General features: G+C 42.8%; 1 protein-coding gene across 1 annotated transcript in view; it reads right to left on the reverse strand.

Annotated features, from left to right (window-relative positions):
• Positions 15,438–17,791, reverse strand: part of ZMYND12 (zinc finger MYND-type containing 12) — a 35,023-nt gene continuing 32,669 nt past the window's right edge. Inside the window, exon 8 of the mRNA XM_018046556.1 lies at positions 15,438–15,819. Coding sequence (XP_017902045.1) covers positions 15,698–15,819 — 122 coding nt within the window. The 3' untranslated portion in view covers positions 15,438–15,697. The remainder of the gene's footprint in view (positions 15,820–17,791) is intronic.

The following is a 17,791-nucleotide window of genomic DNA, read 5'->3' on the forward strand; positions in this document are numbered from 1 at the left end:
GTGTGTTTCGGTGGTGTGGGGGGAAATGGGAGCCTTTACGGCAATGCAGACAGGGAGCCCCCATTCATGAAACACCCCTTTGATACCCTACAGAAGAATCCACTCACCTTCCACCCCACATAATATCTGTCTCCCTTCCTGTGTGCATACGGGCTAAGTTGCTTCAGTCGTGTCCGACTCTTTGTGATGCTGTGGACCGTAGCCCATCAAGCTCCCCCGTCCGTGAGACTCTCCAGGCAAGAATACTGGAGTGGGTTGTCGTTCCTTCTCCAGGGGATCTTCCCAACCCAGGGATCGAACCCACATCTCTTACACCTTCTGCATTGGCAGGAAGGTTCTTTACAACTAGTGCCACCTGGGAAGCCCTTCTTGGGACAAACCAAATCCGTTTATGTTCTCGTGGACGGCAGCACAGTCCTTCCTTTTTGATTTGATTTTTTAAAATTGGATTCCTGCCAACACCCCTACCTTCAAGATTTCACTTTCAACCATGGGTGGCTTATTAGAGGCATTTTCCTGAACAAAGATCACTCCCTCCTCAAGAGGAACTCAAATGCTGTCCCTTAGGGTGATACATTGTTCATTCCCACTACCCTAGCCAGGCATGGCAACCACCATAATCACCATTAACTGTCAGGGTCATCATGCTTTCTGGAAGCCAACACAGATCGATGTAAATGGTGCTGGTTTGAGTTGCCCGGGTTCAAATCCTGGCTTGATAACTTATGGCTTATGTGACCTCAGGAAAGCCACTTAATCTTGCTTAACCTTTGCATCATCACCTATAGATGTGGTAGATAAACACAGTCTTGAATGTGAAGCTCTTAACCACAGATCTGGCTTTCAGCAGTTTTCCTCTTCTTGCTTGCTTCACTGTCAGCAATCACAAACAGCTCCCGCTGTGATCATGGCTCAGTGCCAAGGGATAAAAGCTGGGAGACAGCAGCTTTACAGCTGGGAAAAGATGCAGGGGAGGGAGGGGACAGGGCTGGTGGCTGCTCAAGCGTGCTGTGGTTTAGGCTTTAATGACTGAAAGGTCCCATCTATCCTCAAGATTCTGTGATGCTCTAGTGTGAGATAGAGAGGGTGTATCTGGCTTAGAAAAATCCTAAAGGATAGGCTGCCACAGACGACTGGGAGGCTGGAGAGCAGAGAAGCAGCGTGACCTTGGATGATTTAGCACCTGGCTTCTTTGGCTCTTCCTGTATAAGGTTTTCTGGCTTTGTATCAAATGGAAGGAGGAGATGCCAGGGATTTGAATTAAATCTGTCAAACAGAGGGTGAGGGGAGTCAGAAGGCTGGGGGAAGGGGGTGAGCTGTGTAGGGAACTCTGATAGTCCGACAGCACCATCTGGACTTGGCAGGGATGACAGCCTTGAGAGCAGATGGAACTAGCCAATAAAGCAGCTGAAGTTCTCCTGCCCTAGGCCTGGCCCCTGTTGGACCCCCAGGATCTCCTGTTTAGAAGGAACACTGATTCTACTATCTGGAGAGAGCATGGTCTCTTAGTCTAGAACTAAGAAAGGTCTTTGTGGTGGCAGGACCAGGCAGGTGGCTGATTTGTTTAGTTCCACCCAGGGGTCCCCAGAGTACCTGTGGTGTGCTGTACCAGATTGGACCAGCCCATGAGAGTGGATTGTTACCTTTTCAGGAATTTTGTGAGCTGGTTGTTAAAGGCAGCCATCATGCAAGCCTGCCAGGCTCCTCTGTCCATGGGATTCTCCAGGCAAGAATACTGGAGTGGGTTGCCATGCCCTTCTCCAGGGAATCTTCCTAACCCAGGGATCGAACCCAGGTCTCCCACATTGCTGGTGGGTTCTTTACCAGCTAAACTACCAGGGAAGCCCAAATTAAATATATATTATATAAACCTACAATGCAGAGAAAGCAATAGCACCCCACTCTGGTACTCCTGCCTGGAGAATCCCATGGATGGAGGAGCCTGGTGGGCTGCAGTCCATGGGGTCGCTGAGGGTTGGACACGACTGAGTGACTTCACTTTCACTTTTCACTTTCATGCATTAGAGAAGGAAATGGCAACCCACTCCAGTGTTCTTGCCTGGAGAATCCCAGGGACGGGGGAGCCTGGTGGGCTGCCGTCTATGGGGTCACACAGAGGCGGACACGACTGAAGCGACTTGGCAGCAGCAGCAGCAGCAAACCTACAATGAAAGTATATTTAAAACACAGGTAAAAAATAACAAAACTCATCACTGCCTAATTATTTTACTACCTTTTACTACTGTCTTTGCTCCTGAGGTTATTGACATCTATTGTGTTTGTATAGTGGAAATGCCACAGGATGGTGTGCGAGCGTCTGTGCCCAACTGCACTGTTCAGTGACATCACATTGGGAATCTGAAATCAACCATGGTGGGGATATCCACCCGCACAGAGATGGGCAAACACGATATATCGTTTTCCCCCCTGGGGAAATGCCTGTTAAACATTTATCAGCACACCAGTGCCAGTGGGTAACCAGGAAAGAAATTGGTATACTGAAGAACTGAAACATCTTGGTTCCAGGGAGGTAGCATGTGTGATGGATTCCTCAGAAGCCAGTGTCATACTGTGCAAGACTGACTTGAAGAAAAACACTTGCAAACGCAGCTTCTCTGCTTGTTCTATTTTTCTGTGTTGTTTTTTTTTTTTTTTTTCCCCACACATGAGAAAACTGTTGGGTTTGCTCCTGAACTTAGGAGTTTTTGAGGCTCTGTCTCACCTGTGGGCTATACTTCAGCTCAGTTCCCCCCAGAAAAGTGAATGTAGTTTTTCTTGCCTAACTGGCAAACGGAAGAGGTACCACAAAGATTTCCCTGGTGGTCCAGAGGTTAAGGATCCGCTTTCCAAGGCAGGGGATGAGTTTTGATCACTTGTCAGGGAGCTTAGATCCCACGTGCTGTGGAGCAACTAAGCCTGTGCATCGCTGCAACTACCGAGCCCGCATGCTGCAACCAGAGTCCATGTGCCGCGGGGAAAAATCCTGAACAATGCAATGCAGATCTTGTGGGCTGCAACTAAGGCCCCATGCAGCCAAAGAAATCAAAATAAATACATTTTTTAAAGAATATATCTTAACTAGTCACCCAAAGAGCTTGTTTCCAAGTGGTTTGAACAGTAATAATGATGTTAACTTCTCCCACAGAGAAGAAATCATTTCTAAATGACTGTTTTGCTGGTTTTGGTTTTGATTAAAATTATTGCCATGGAACAGAATGTTTTGTTCGCCTTTGTCCCCAAATCTCTGTCCCTTTTGGTGGTTCTTTTTCAGTAAAAGTCACATGCTGAATCTACATTTTACTATTTTCATATCATAAAATGAGGAAAAGGCTTCATAGAAACTTTGTCCTATTCACTTGCACACCAGCTGCATTCTGAAAAACCGTAATTTTCCTTTCAAACGCAGAGTGCTGTCTGAATTGTAATGTTGCCAACTCTCAACTGTCAAGATGATGGAGGAAAATACCAATGCAGATGGTATGAGCTTGTCGTGGGCCCGCTCAGCATACTCTCCTGGACTGACTTTAGAATGAAGACGCAAATAGCAAGTGAGAGCTGAAAGCCACTGGGAGTGGCTGTGTGGTGCAGGAAGGGTCCCAGGGCAACGGGAGGATCTGGGCACCCACCGCAGGAGCCTTTAGGACTTGTTTGCATATGCCATTTCCAAAGACTTCCTGGGAGAAACAGTGATAAGAGCTTCAGGAACTAACTCCAGGCAGCCCCAGGCCTGAGGACCTTGAACGAAGGCTGTTCCCCAACTGGTGAGGGTCAGGGAGCCCCACCCCGCACTGCCTAGGAAGAGAGGCCTGGGGATAACGCTTCACTGCTGCAGCCAGGCTGCTGCTTTGTTGTGCCACCCACAATGTCCTTCAAGCAAACCCTGGGGAATGTGACCCGAACTTCTTTTTTATTTTATATGAAATTCTTCAAACAACGTAAAAGTAGAGAGGCTGGTTTAATGAATTCCTCCAGTTTTAAATTATCAAAATTTTCTATTTTTATTGTATCTACCTATTTCTTTTCTGGAGCATTTAAAAACAGTTCCCACACTCCATATCTTTTCTCCCCTGCATACTTCGGCAAGCATCTCATTTTTAAGACAGACTTCCGGCACTTCCCTGATGGTCCAGTGGTTAAGAATCTTCCTTCCGATGCAGGGGACATGGGACAGGGCCACTAAGCCCGCTCACTGCACCTACCAAGCCCATGCACAGCAGCTAGAGAGCCCACGCACCAAGTCAACAAAAATTTTCCCATGATGCAACGAAGATCTCGTGTGCAGCAACTAAGACCCGACACAGCCAAATGAATATATTTTTTAAAAGTCTATTCCACTGGCTATCTATTTTACATATGGTAACATATATGTTTCCATGCTACTCTCTCAATAGCCAGTCGGAATTTGCTACATGTCCCAGGGAGCTCAAACCAGTGCTCTGTGACAGCCTAGAGGGGTGGGATGGGGTGGGACCTGGGAGAGGGATTCAAGAAGGAGGGAACACATGTATACCTATGGCTGATTCATGCTGATGTATGGCAGAAACCAGCACAATATTGTAAAGCAATTATCCTCCAATTAAAAATAAATACATTTTTAAAAATGTCTATTCCACTTAAAAAAAAAGAGAGATTCCCTTATGCCTGTACCACATACAACAAAATTAAGAGTAATTCCTTGATTCTGTCTAATATCCAGTGCATAGAAACTTCCCCCAGTTGTCCCAGAAGAACTGGATTTACTGCACTGTGGACCAGTGTGCTCGATGGGGCCTGAGGTCCCCTGGGAAGGGTGGTACCTGCTTTTCCACCATCCCTTCTGTGGCTCTGGCAGAAACCATGCTGAAGAGGCCCCAGCAGAGAGGTCTTTAGGCTGGCTGCAGACATCTGCCCCAGGTGTTTTAGCTTGGGATTTCCTCTCCTCGAGGAAAAGAGCTGGCAGGACTTCCCCTCCTGGTTTCCGATGGTCCGTGGTCATCCCCTGAGACTGTTCCCGCTTTGTGCTGCTGACACCCACCTGGCTGTCAGGCTGGTTCCCGTTTCATGCTTTCCCTGCAGCTGTGGTTTTCACTGCAGGAGTTTCCTCAATCAGCGAACAGGCTTCCCCCAAGGATTACCGCTCTTCCCCTGGCCTCAGATCTACGGTACTCTCAGTGAATCACAGTTCTTCAGAGCTCCCAAGAGGCCTTGGCTTCTTCATTTGTTAGAAATTTTGTCTGAATCCCTTCTAAGTCAGACAAGATTTGAGTAGCAGGACCTCGTGTCACATCTAAAGGCCTAAAGGGACAGCAACCGGATGCACTGCTTGCTCAGGGATGTTCTTTTGCTCTAAAGTGAGGGTCCTAAACTCTGGGATCTAATGCCTGATGGTCTGAGGTAGAGCTGATATAATAATGACAGAAATAAAGTGCACAATAAATGTAATGCACTTGAATCGTCTCAAAGCCACTCCACCCCCTCTTGTCTGTGGAAAAATTGCTATCCATGAAAATGGTCCCTAGTGCCAGAAAGGCTGGGGATCACAGCTCTAAAGAACATCATTATGACAATGGGTTATATCGGAATTAAAGTCTGTATTTATTCTTTGACAGTATCCTACTAATGACTTAGCCTACAGTCCACGGGGTCGCAAAGAGTCGGACACAACTGAGTGACTTCACTTTCTTTACTAATGATTTATTTCCCAATTTCAACAATTGTACTAATGAGAATATATAAGAGAGTGTCCTGGTTCTTAGAAGATCCATATTGAGTATTGAGGGATAAAGGAGCATCACGTCTGCAACTCACTTTCAAACAATTCAGAAAATAATGTGTGTTTATGGAGATAAAATGATAAGGCAAATATGGTAAAATGTTAACGTCTGGGGAATCTGAGTGAAAGACATAAGGGAATCCTTTGAATGAATCCTCTGGATAAATCTGAAATCATGTCAGCCTCTTCCCATTAAACATTCTGTTTCAGGGCATTTCCTGCGGCTCTTGTCCTTCTTTCTCTTCTCTTCCCTAGGTTGTCTCCTCCATTCTCAGAGTATTAATTACCATCTGCACGATGCTCTTGATCTCTCAAAGCCAAGCATCTCTTCCTAATGTCAGATGGCATGTCCAGTTTCCTGCCTTTTCATCGCCCCTCAAATGTTTCATAAGTATCTTTAAACTCACCGTGACCCAGTCTGAATTCACATTCTTCTCTCCCTCCCACAAACCTGCTCCGTTTCCAGGGCCTCCTCAAGTGAGGGCACAATGCTGACCACATGTTCAAACCAGAAGAAAGGGAAACACACCCCAGCAGTCATTTACGGCTGCTCTCCTGCCCCTACATCCAGTGTTTGTTTCTTGTGGTAAAATTTGACTTTCAAGGCCTGAATAGCCTTTGCTCATTGAAAACTTTTCTTCCTTATTCTTGAAGATGTTCTAGGATTGTTTCTTGTTTGCAAGCAAGGGACAATATTTATAATATATAATCTTGGTTTTATATCCTGATCTCAATAGTAAGGTTGCTTACATGCTTTTTAAATCTGCTGTTTATTTAAATATTTATTAATTATTGAAACTGTCTGTATAGGCATATATATTAAATAAAATACTTATCTCCATCTCATCATCATCCATCTGGTGAATATCAGGAAAGATGTACTTTTTCTAGCAAACAAAATGATGACACTGTTTGTCATGCAAGTAATGCTTCATTATCTTTCCTAAAGCACCTGCTTTGCCAGATGTGTGTTTTGTTCCTGAGATACATTTTGCTTCATAGAGCAATTGTGAATACAGAAGCCTCACTTGCATGGTGCACATCTGTAGTAGGGCCTACTGGTGGCAGAGCACTGTGGTGTGCTAAAGTTGTGCAATCACAAAATATTGGTGAGTGGGTACTCAGCGCAACAACTCAATGTCAATCTGTTTTAAATAAAGGTTCGTAAGCAAAATGACATAATTTGTAACAGTGCATGTGTACTTGCTAGTAGAGAACATTTATCCAGCCCTTTCAGAAATGATCCCTCAGCTCCACACCTGCAAATTCTATTGAAGATGCTTAGGGAAGGTTACCTGGTGGCAAGATAAGAGATACGCTTATTTCCCAAGAACTCCTGGTTCTCTTGAACCTGTGTACACCTTTTTGGGTCAAGTAAATCACATTTTAGTTTCGCAAGTGGTGCAGTGGTAAAGAATCTGCCTGCTAATGCAGGAGATGCAGGGGACGTGGGTTCAATCCCTGGGTTGGGAAGATCCCTTTGAGTAGGAACTGGGAACTTACTCCAGTACTCCTGCCTGGAGAATCCCATGGATAGAGGAACCTGGTGGGCTACAGTCCATGGGGTCACAAAGAATCGAACACAACTGATCATTTATGCATGCACGCAAATCACATTTCATAGAGAGCTTCAGAACTGAGACTATGACCTGCATCACTGTATCATGTATGAAAGTGAAACACATTTTCATTGAAGAGTCCAAAAAGAGGGCAAAATAAAAACACTTTTGAATCAGTGAAAGAAAGAAAATTTGAGAATTTTCCATCAGCAAACTCTTTATTATTTATAAAATAATAATAATAATTGTGATTTGTGGGTTCAAGATACACATGAAATAAATAAAAGTAGTGATACATAAGTTGGGGGAAGAAAATGTAGTTTAAAGGTTTTGAAGTTCTTGTATTGTCTAGAATGTTTACCCTCTAGGATGAGGGTAAACAACCTGAATAACTTTAGACTTGGTAAGTTAGGGATGAACATTTGAATTTCTGGAGTAATCACTTTAAGAATAGAAAACAGTGTGCAACCTACAAACTAGCAGATGGAGATGGGGGAAGGTAGAAAATGGAATGAGAAAAAATACATCATCAGTCTAAAAGAAGGAAGAAGGAAAATAGAACATGCAATACAAATAGAAGACACAGAATAATAGATTTAAATCCAAAAACTTTAGCACAGAAATAAAATGTAAATTGACTAAATGATTGGTTTTAAAATTACAGATATAAAAATATCTAACTATACTACTTGTATGAGAGGTACATACGGAACTTAAGGGTACAGATTGCTTGAAAGTACAAGGTTGTAAGAGGAAATAGTGTTTAGTCAGGGTTTAGTTGGGAAAATGGTAGTTTCCTTGAGCATTTTGAGTAAAGAGACTGATTTTATGTAGAGATTTAAAATCTTACATGATCTTTGAAATGGTTGGATAATCAGGAAGCCAAGGCCAGCAAGGTTCTTTTATAGGAAATCTGCTTTCAGGAAAGCAACAGTGGGTGATTCTCGGGAAGATTAAGGACTCCTCCTTCTCATCCGGCTTCCAAATATTGTGCAACTGCCCCGCATTGCCTGAATTTATTCTAGAATCATCAAAGGAAAGAGATAATGGGGACTGTAGTTCCACGCTTCCCGTCTGAAGCAGAGGTAAATGCTTAAGCAGAGGTAAATGATAACACCTAGTTGATAACAAGCTTTCCAGCCCCAAAGGAAATAGGCATATCTATGTTAGTATCAGACCAAAGTATTCTGAAAGAGGAACTCCCCAGGTCAGTAGGTGCCCAATATGATACTGGATTTCCGCTGAGAAATAACTCCACAAAGAATGAAGAAACGGAGGCAAAGCAAAAACAACACCCAGTTGCGAATGTGGCTGGTGATAGATAGAAGCAAGATCCGATGCTATAAAGAGCATTATTGCATAGGAACCTGGAATGTTAGGTCCATGAATCTAGGCAAATTGGAAGGGGTCAAAGAGGAGATGGCAAGAGTGAACGTCAACATTTTAGGAATCAGCAAACTAAAATGGACTGGAATGAGTGAATTCAACTGAGATGACCATCATATCTACTACTGTGGGCAAGAATCCTTTAAAAGAAATGGAGGAGCCATCAGAGAAAACAAAAGAGTCTGAAATGCAGTCCTTGGATGCAATCTCAAAAATGACAGAATGATCTCTGTTTGGTTCCAAGGCAAACCATTTAATATCACAGTAATCCAAGTCGATGCCCTGACTTGAAGAAGCTGAAGTGGAACGGTTCTGTGAAGACCTTCAAGACCTTTTAGAATTAACACCCCAAAAAGATGTCCTTTTCATTATAGGGGACGGGAATGCAAAAGTAGGAAGTCAAGAAACACCTGGAGTAACAGGCACATTTGGCCTTGGAGTACAGAATGAAGCAGAGCAAAGGCTAATAGAGTTTTGCCAAGAGAACACACTGGTCATAGCAAACACCCTCTTCCAACAACACAAGAGAAGACTCTACACATGAACATCACTAGATGGCCAACATCGAAATCAGATTGATTATATTCTTTGCAGCCAAAGATGGAGAAGCTCTATACGGTCAGCAAAAACAAGACCGGGAGCAGACTGTGGCTCAGATCATGAACTCCTTATTCCCAAATTAGGATTTAAATTCAAGAAAGTAGGGAAAACCACTGGACCATTCAGGTATGACCTAAATCAAATCCTTTACGATTATACAGTGGAAGTGAGAAATAGATTTAAGGGACTAGATCTGATAGACAGTTCATCTACTTGATGAACTATGGATGGAGGTTCGTGACATTGTACAGGAGGCAGTGATCAAGACCATCCCCAAGAAAAAGAAATGCAAAAAAGCCAAATGGATGTCTAATTAGGCCTTACAAATGGCTGTGAAAATAAGAGAAGCCAAAAGCAAAGGAGAAAAGGAAAGATATACCCATTTGAATCAGAGTTCCAAAGAATAGCAAGGAGAGATAAGAAAGCCTTCCTCAGTGATCAATGCAAAGAAATAGAGAAAAACAATAGAATGGGAAAGACTAGAGATCTCTTCAAAAAAATTAGAGATTCCAAGGGAAATTTTCATACAAAGATAGGCTCAATAAAGGACAGAATTGGTATGGACCTAACAGAAGCAGAAGATATTAAGAAGAGGTGGCAAGAATACACAGAACAATCTTCATGACCCAGACAATCACGATGGTGTGATCACTCACCTAGAGCCAGACATCCTGGAATGTGAATGGAGAAATATGGAGAACTCAGTAGTGGCCACAGGACTGGAAAAGGTCAGTTTTCATTCCAATCCCAAAGAAAGGCAATGCCAAAGAATGCTCAAACTACTGCACAATTGCACTCACCTCACACGCTAGTAAAGTAATGCTCAAAATTCTCCAAGCCAGGCTTCAGCAATAAGTGAACCCTGAACTTCCAGATGTTCAAGCTGGTTTTAGAAAAGGCAGAGGAACCAGAGATCAAATTGCCAACATTTGCTGGGTCATCGAAAAAGCAAGAGAGTTCCAGGAAAACATCTATTTCTGCTTTATTTACTATGCCAAAGCCTTTGACTGCGTGGATCACAATGAACTGTGGCAAATTCTGAAAGAGATGGGAATCCCAGACCACCTGATCTGCCTCTTGAGAAACCTGTATGCAGGTCAGGAAGCAACAGTTAGAACTGGACATGGAACAACAGACTAGTTCCAAATTGGAAAAGGAGTACATCAAGGCTGTATATTGTCACCCTGCTTGTTTAACTTATATGCAGAGTACATCATGAGAAATGCTGGGCTGGATGAAGTATAAGCTGGGATCAAGATTGCTGGGGGAAATATCAATAACCTCAGATATGCAGATGACACCGCCTTTATGGCAGCAAGTGAAGAATTAAAGAGCCTCTTGATGAAAGTGAAAGAGGAGAGTGAAAAGGTTGGCTTAAAGCTCAAAATTCAGAACACTAAGATCATGGCATCTGGTCCCAACACTTCATGGCAGATAGATGGGGAAACAATAGAAACAGTGGCTGACTTTATTTTTTGGGCTCAAGAATCACTGCAGATGGTGACTGCAGCCATGAAATTAAAAGACGCTTATTTCTTGGAAGGAACGTGATGACCATCCTAGACAGCATATTAAAAAACAGAGTCATTACTTTGCCAACAAAGGTCCAGATAGTCATGGCTATGGTTTTTCCAGTGGTCATGTATGATGTGAGAGTTGGACTATAAAGAAAGCTGAGTGCTGAAGAATTGATGCTTTTGAACGGTGGTGTTGGAGAAGACTCTTGAGAGCTCCTTGGACTGCCAGGAGATCCAACCTGTCCATCCTAAAGGAGATCAGTCTTGAGTGTTCATTGGAAAGACCGATGTTGAAGGTGAAACTCCAATACTTTGGCCACCTGTTGTGAAGAACTGACTCATTTGAAAAGACCCTGATGCTGGGAAAGATTGAAGGCAGGAGGAGAAGGGGATGACAGAGGATGAGATGGTTGGATGGTATCATCGACTCAATGGACATGAGTTTGAGTAAACTCTGGGTGTTGGTGATGGACAGGGAGGCCTGGCGTGCTGCAGTCTATGGAGTCACAAGAGTCGGACACGACTGAGGAACTGAAATGAACTGAACTGAACTGAAAGTCAAAAGCATTCCTGGAGATAAAGAGAATCACTTCAAAATACAAAAAATAAGGATTCAATTCACCAGGAAAATATTTGAATTTGTATTTGCCTAATAATCAAACCCCAAAATAATGCAAAAATTGATAGAATTGAAGGAAAATCATATTGGAGGGATTTTATATACCTGTCTCAGAAATAAATGAAAAATTCATCAATAAGATGCAGAGTTTGAAAATGTGAAAAAAAATTTATTTAATGGACATATATAGGGCCCAATAACTCCAATCTTTACCAGCACACACAAAACAACACAAATACATATTAACTATACCCTGGGCCATGAAAGAAAACTTCAGATAATTTCTTAAAACTCAAAACTGTACACAGAATATTTTATGATCTCAATAAAATTAAGCTGGAAAACAACAGAGGTAATTAAAGTCATCATCTTTTAGAAATTAAGGATCGTACTTCTAAATGACTCATGAATCATAAAAAATTAAGATCTATTTAGAGCAAATGATAGTAAAAATACTTTTAATAATACGTGGGATCAATGAAAGCAGTCTTTAGAGATAAATTCATAGCTTTAAATGCAAATCTTAGAAAAGCAGAAAGACTGAAAATAAATTACTAGACAGGATGCAAAAAAGCAGAGCAGTATGGGCCAGAACAGAGGAAAGCAGAACAGAGGAAAATCAGTCAACAGGAACAATAGATTGAAGCAATAATTTTATTAATATATGCAGTGGAGAAGGATTCTTGAAGAAGAATTCAGGTGTGGAAAGAACAGAAAACAGGGAGGAGGGGAAAGAGGCCATGACTATCGTAAAGAAGAGGGCTTGAGCTTAACGAAAGGGATGTTGAAGGACTTCTGTAGAATAAGGACTTTCTAATATTTTCCTTTAAATCATCTGCTGAAGAACCGTTCATCCTTCTCCTCACTCCCCCAAACTTCATTAAAGATCGCTTTGGAAGAGCTGGCTCATATTTGAGGTGAGAATCAAGAAGGAGCTGCGTCCCTAAAGAGATGAAAAAAAAACAGCTACAAGAACAGCCTACCAGGCTCCTCCATCCATGGGATTTTCCAGGCAAGAGTACTGGAGTGGATTGCCATTGCTTTCTCTGAAGTGTGAAGGTAACTGAAGCTAAAAATGGAAGCAAGAGACAGGTAGAAAAGTAAGGCCTTTGGGACTTCGCAGTCTTTGAGAATCCTAAGTATCAGTTCAGTTCAGTTCAGTTCATTTCAGTCGCTCAGTCGTGTCCGACTCTTTGTGACCCCATGAATTGCAGCATGCCAGGCCTCCCTGTCCATCACCAACTGCCGGCGTTCACTCAGGCTCACGTCCATCGAGTCAGTGATGCCATCCATCCTCGGTCGTCCCCTTGTCCTCCTGCTCCCAATCCCTCCCAGCATCAGAGTCTTTTCCAGTGAGTCAACTCTTCGCATCAGGTGGCCAAAGTACTGGAGTTTCAGCTTTAGCATCATTCCTTCTAAAGAAATCCCAGGGCTGATCTCCTTCAGAATGGACTGGTTGGATCTCCTTGCAGTCCAAGGGACTCTCAAGAGTCTTCTCCAACACCACAGTTCAAAAGCATCAATTCTTTGGCACTCAGCCTTCTTCACAGTCCAACTTTCACATCCATACATGACCACTGGAAAAACCATAGCCTTGACTAGATGGACCCCAAGGGGATTTTACAGATCCAAAGGGGCAAGGTAGCCATCCGATTTATTTTTATTAATATTACATGTGTCTGAGTGAATTAATTTCAGTCAGGAATATAAAACTCTCTGATAGGTCCTTTTTTTTTTTAGGGGGATAGTTAAATTTTTATTGAGGTATCTTTGATTTATAATATTGTATTAATTTCAGACATACAGCAAAGTGATTCATTTACACAACCATATGTGAGAGGAAATGAGCCATTTCAAGTTGTGTTTATCACCTGGGGAGATGAAACAATATACATTTAAAAATTAGGAAACAGAGTGTACATAAGACTGATCTCTATTAGATATATTTTTATGTCTAGAAAAAATATCCAAAATACATTTAAAAATTAGGAAACAGAGTGTACATAAGACTGATCTCTATTACATATATTTTTGTGTCTAGAAAAAATATCCAAAATGTTAGCTATGATATCTCTCTATGAGGAGTTCTGAGTGGTTTCTATTTTTTCTTTATATATAACTGTCTGTCATAAGTATGAACACTCCATAAATATGTATTTTTAAAAGTTATGTTGAGGTAACATTTTTTTCTTTTTAAAATGTTTTTTAAATTGGAGGATAATTTCTTTACAACATGGTGTTGGATTCTACCATACAGCAACACGAATCAGCCATAGGTATACATATGTCCCCTCCCTCTTAAACCTCCCTCGCATCTCCCATCCCCATTCCACCCATCAGAGCACCCTGTGACATACAGCAAATTCCCACTGTCCATTTTACATATGGTAATGTATATGTTTCCATGTTACTCTCTCAATTTGTCCCACCCCCTCCTTCCACCGCTGTGTCCATAAGTCTGTTCTCTGTGTCTGCATCGCTATCGCTGCCCTACAAATAGGTTCATTGGTACCATTATTTTAGATTCCATAAATATGCATTAATATATGATATCTGTTTTTCTGACTTACTTCACTCGTGTAACAAGCCCTAGGTTCTTTCACCTCATTAGGATAGCCTCAAATGTGTTCTTTTCTTATGGCTGAGTAATATTCCATTGTATATATGTACCACGACTTCTTTATTCACTCATCTTAAAGTGGACATCTAGGTTGCTTCCATGTCCTAACTATTGTAAATAGTGCAGCAACAAACACTGGGTGCATGCATCTCTTTCAGTCATGGTTTTCTCAGAGTGTATGACAAGTAAGTAGTGGGATTGTTGAGTCATATGGTAGTTCTATTCCTAATTTTTCAAGGAATCTCCATATTGTTCTCCACAGCGGCCATATTGGTCCTTCTTTTTTCTAAGTTACTTTATTTTTGGCTGCCCTGAGTCCTCATTGCTGCACATGGGCTTTCCCTAATTGCAGCGAGTGGGGGCTACTCTCTAGCTGCAGTGTGCAGTCTTCTCCTTGCAGTGGCTCCTCTTGTTGCGGAACATAGTCTCTAAAGTGGACGGGCTCAGTAGCTGCAGCTCGAAAGCTCTAGAGTGCAGGCTCAGTAATTGTGACACATGGGCCCAGTTGCCCTGTAGCATGGGGAAATCTTCCCAGACTAGAGATCAAACCACTGTCTGCTGCATTGCAAGGTGGATTCTTAACCACTGGGCCACCAGGTTAAGTCCTTTGACAGGTCCTTGATTTGCATATCCTCTCCCCGATTTAGATCTATCCAGAAAGCTAAGAGCTAATGGGCAGGCTGCTTGGTGAGTCTGGAGCAAAAATATCTGTGCTAAATGACCAGAGTCCTCAATGGGACAAGTTGATACAGTCAGGGCCACACCTGGGCCATCTCAGAATGTAAGGATGAGACGGAGCATGTGGGGGCAGGGGGTCACAGAGCTAGTATGTGAGGAAGCTAGGATTTGAACCGGGCATGTCTGCTCCAGTGCCTGCAGTCTGTCCCCGACATCACAGGAGACCTTCCAGAGTACTTCTCGCATCCACTTCAAGTAACTCTCTGAGGAAAGAGACACCAGCTTGAAAGGGCAATTTAATCCATCTATACTGGAGCTCCTTGAACGGCCCCAGGGCCTTTTCTGCCCAAGACCTACAATTTATGTCTGCATTTTGCAATTTGCTTTCTACGTGTTACACATCCTCTTTGTTCCTCCATTCCTCCTTTACTGCCTGCTTTTCCATTAAGTGGATCTTTTCTAGTGTGCCACTTTAATTTCTTTGTTGATTTTAACTGTTTTTCGAGTAATTTTCTTACCGATTTGCTCTAGGAATCATAATGGGCATTTTAATCACAATCTACCTCAAATTAATGCCAACTTAATTACAGCAGAGTAGAGGAACTTTAATATAGCTTTAATCCCTACCCCTTTCTTTGGCAAAGAGCTATGAAGCATGAATCACTGGGAGACCTCTGAGAAATAGGATAAACTATTTGCGGTTTAATTACGGATACCTTGTTAGTGAACTGACAGCACATTATTCAAAGTCGTACAAAGTCATAATAAACAAGAGTTTTACTGATCTCTGTGCCAAAAGCTCTACATTCCCCCAACATATGTTGTATAACAATAAAAACACAGCTATGAGGGCAGTCCCAGGGGAACGGGGTAGGTACTTCAGCAATTCATAGCACCTCACTGCCCCTATGCAAGGCTGAAATACATGAGATGCTCAGTCGTCCCTGATGCGGAGCTCATGGGTCACTAAGTAATGGGTTGAGCTTCCTCAACTGAGATGAGATTTAGTAAGTCTTGAATGGTGTTTTGTTCCTGAGCACTGAGCTCCTGTATTTTGGCTAGATGGAGGGCTCTCAAGGCATATTCCTCTGCCTGAAAGAGAATTGCAGAGACAAAAGGAAATTGTCACAGAAAAGCATTATATTGGAAGCCCCATGTCTGCTCAGCCCCAGAAACACGGGCAAGGATCCTTCAACTTCTCACACCACCCACTGAGCTCTTTGTGAAAACCTGTGAACACATGAAATGGGTCTTCATAGCTAGCCTCACGTGTGGGATGAGGGTGAGAGGTCAGGGAACAGGAAGACCTGGATGCTGAATTTCTGAGTTTATAGTGGACAAAGTCTCTTTTCTCCATTTCAGGGCCCTTTGAACCAACACTGAGAGGCATAGAGGTGAGAGGTGCCACCAGTAAATTGCCATCTGAGGAGTCCGGGTAGCCCAGAGTCTTGATTTGTACAGAAGTTTCACAGGACATCTTGACACAGACGCTGGCTCATCTTCCCTTCCTTGCTACCTCCCCTTCTTTCTTCCCTCTCTGCCTTTCTTCCCTCTTTCCCTCCTTTCTTTCAATAAACATTTATTGAATGGCTACTGTGTTTCAGAGACTGTGACTATAGACAGAAATTCCCAACCTTGCGAAATTTACTATATAGTAGGAGAGAGGGGCAACAAACAAGTAGAATACGATGGTATCTTAAATAGTGATTCATGCTAAGAGAAAAAACTAAACAGGCAGGAGGACAGAAAGCATTAGCGATGACGATGGCAATGCTGCTTCTGCTGCTAAGTCGCTTCAGTCGTGTCCGATGGGGGGTTGTCATTTCAGACAGAGGACGGGGAAAGCCTGATTCAAGAGCAGATAGCTAATTCCAGACCTGAAGGAAGCAAGGCACCAATCTGAGTAGACAGAGGTGGCCCTTTCTTCTAAGAACCTCTTGTAGACCTAACACCCTTAAAATACCTTGGAGGAATGACTTCCTTGAGTAGAAAATGGGACCCTGAAATGAAGAGGTTTTGTCCACAGTAAACCTGGAAATGCAATGAAAATGCTTCTCTGTTCCCTGACCCTTCTCACCTCCATCCCATATAGGGTGGCTGTCCCTCCTTCATGCTCCCACAGTGCCCCAGGCTTTGTTATCACACTGTTTTGTATTTGCATTTGTTATAACACACTGATCCGGAACTCCTCCAGGCCCTGGTATACAGCAGGTGCTTAGTAAAAGTTTGCAGACAAATGGAAAGAATGAAGGAAGGAAGGGAAGAAGGGAACGGGGAAGGACACCTTAACTTTTCCATGTCACCTGCACAAAACTGCCTCCTCCAACCAACCCTCTCTCCTCTTGCCTGCTTTCTTTTTCTTTGTAGAGCTTTTCTCTCTGAAATTATATTACACATTTATGTGTTTACTTGTTTATTGTGACTTCCCCTCCTCCAGAAGAGCATAAGTTCCATGGAAATAGGCAACTTGGCTAGTGGTCCACCACTGTACCCTCAGTCTCCAGAACCATCCTTTGCAAATGGCAGAAGTTCAATAAATTATTGAATGAGTGGATTAATCAGTCAATAAATCAAGAAACCTGAGATTTGCCACCTACTCTATAAGAAATTTGGCAAATAATGGACCCACTCTGTGCCTCGGTTCGTTACCTGTAAAGTGGGAATGATAAAAGACTTACTTTGAAGGTTGATATGAGAATTACATGGGACACTTCATGTAAAGTACCTAGGCTAGTGACTGGCATGTAATAGGCACTCAAAAATGATTACCTTTGGAATTGTTTCTGCCTGGATCCCTCCAGCAACAGGGAACTCACTATCACTGTGTAGTTAGAGTGACTGCTCCGTTTCCCCAAGAACTCCCCAGAGCCCTTCCATCCTGCAGGCCTCCCAGCACTGCCCAGCCTCCGTTTACCTGTGTGACCCTAGGGTGGTCCCCTTGAGGGAAGAAGACAATCCTGTTTTCATTGTGCAGCTGGACTTAACAAGGGGAAATGTCATGAGTGTCTGAACTTTTTTGGAGCAAGGGCTTACTCTGAGGACAAAAGCTAGTGCAGCTGG

Source organism: Capra hircus, chromosome 3 (genome assembly GCF_001704415.2).
Source record: "Capra hircus breed San Clemente chromosome 3, ASM170441v1, whole genome shotgun sequence".
NCBI lineage: Eukaryota > Metazoa > Chordata > Mammalia > Artiodactyla > Bovidae > Capra > Capra hircus.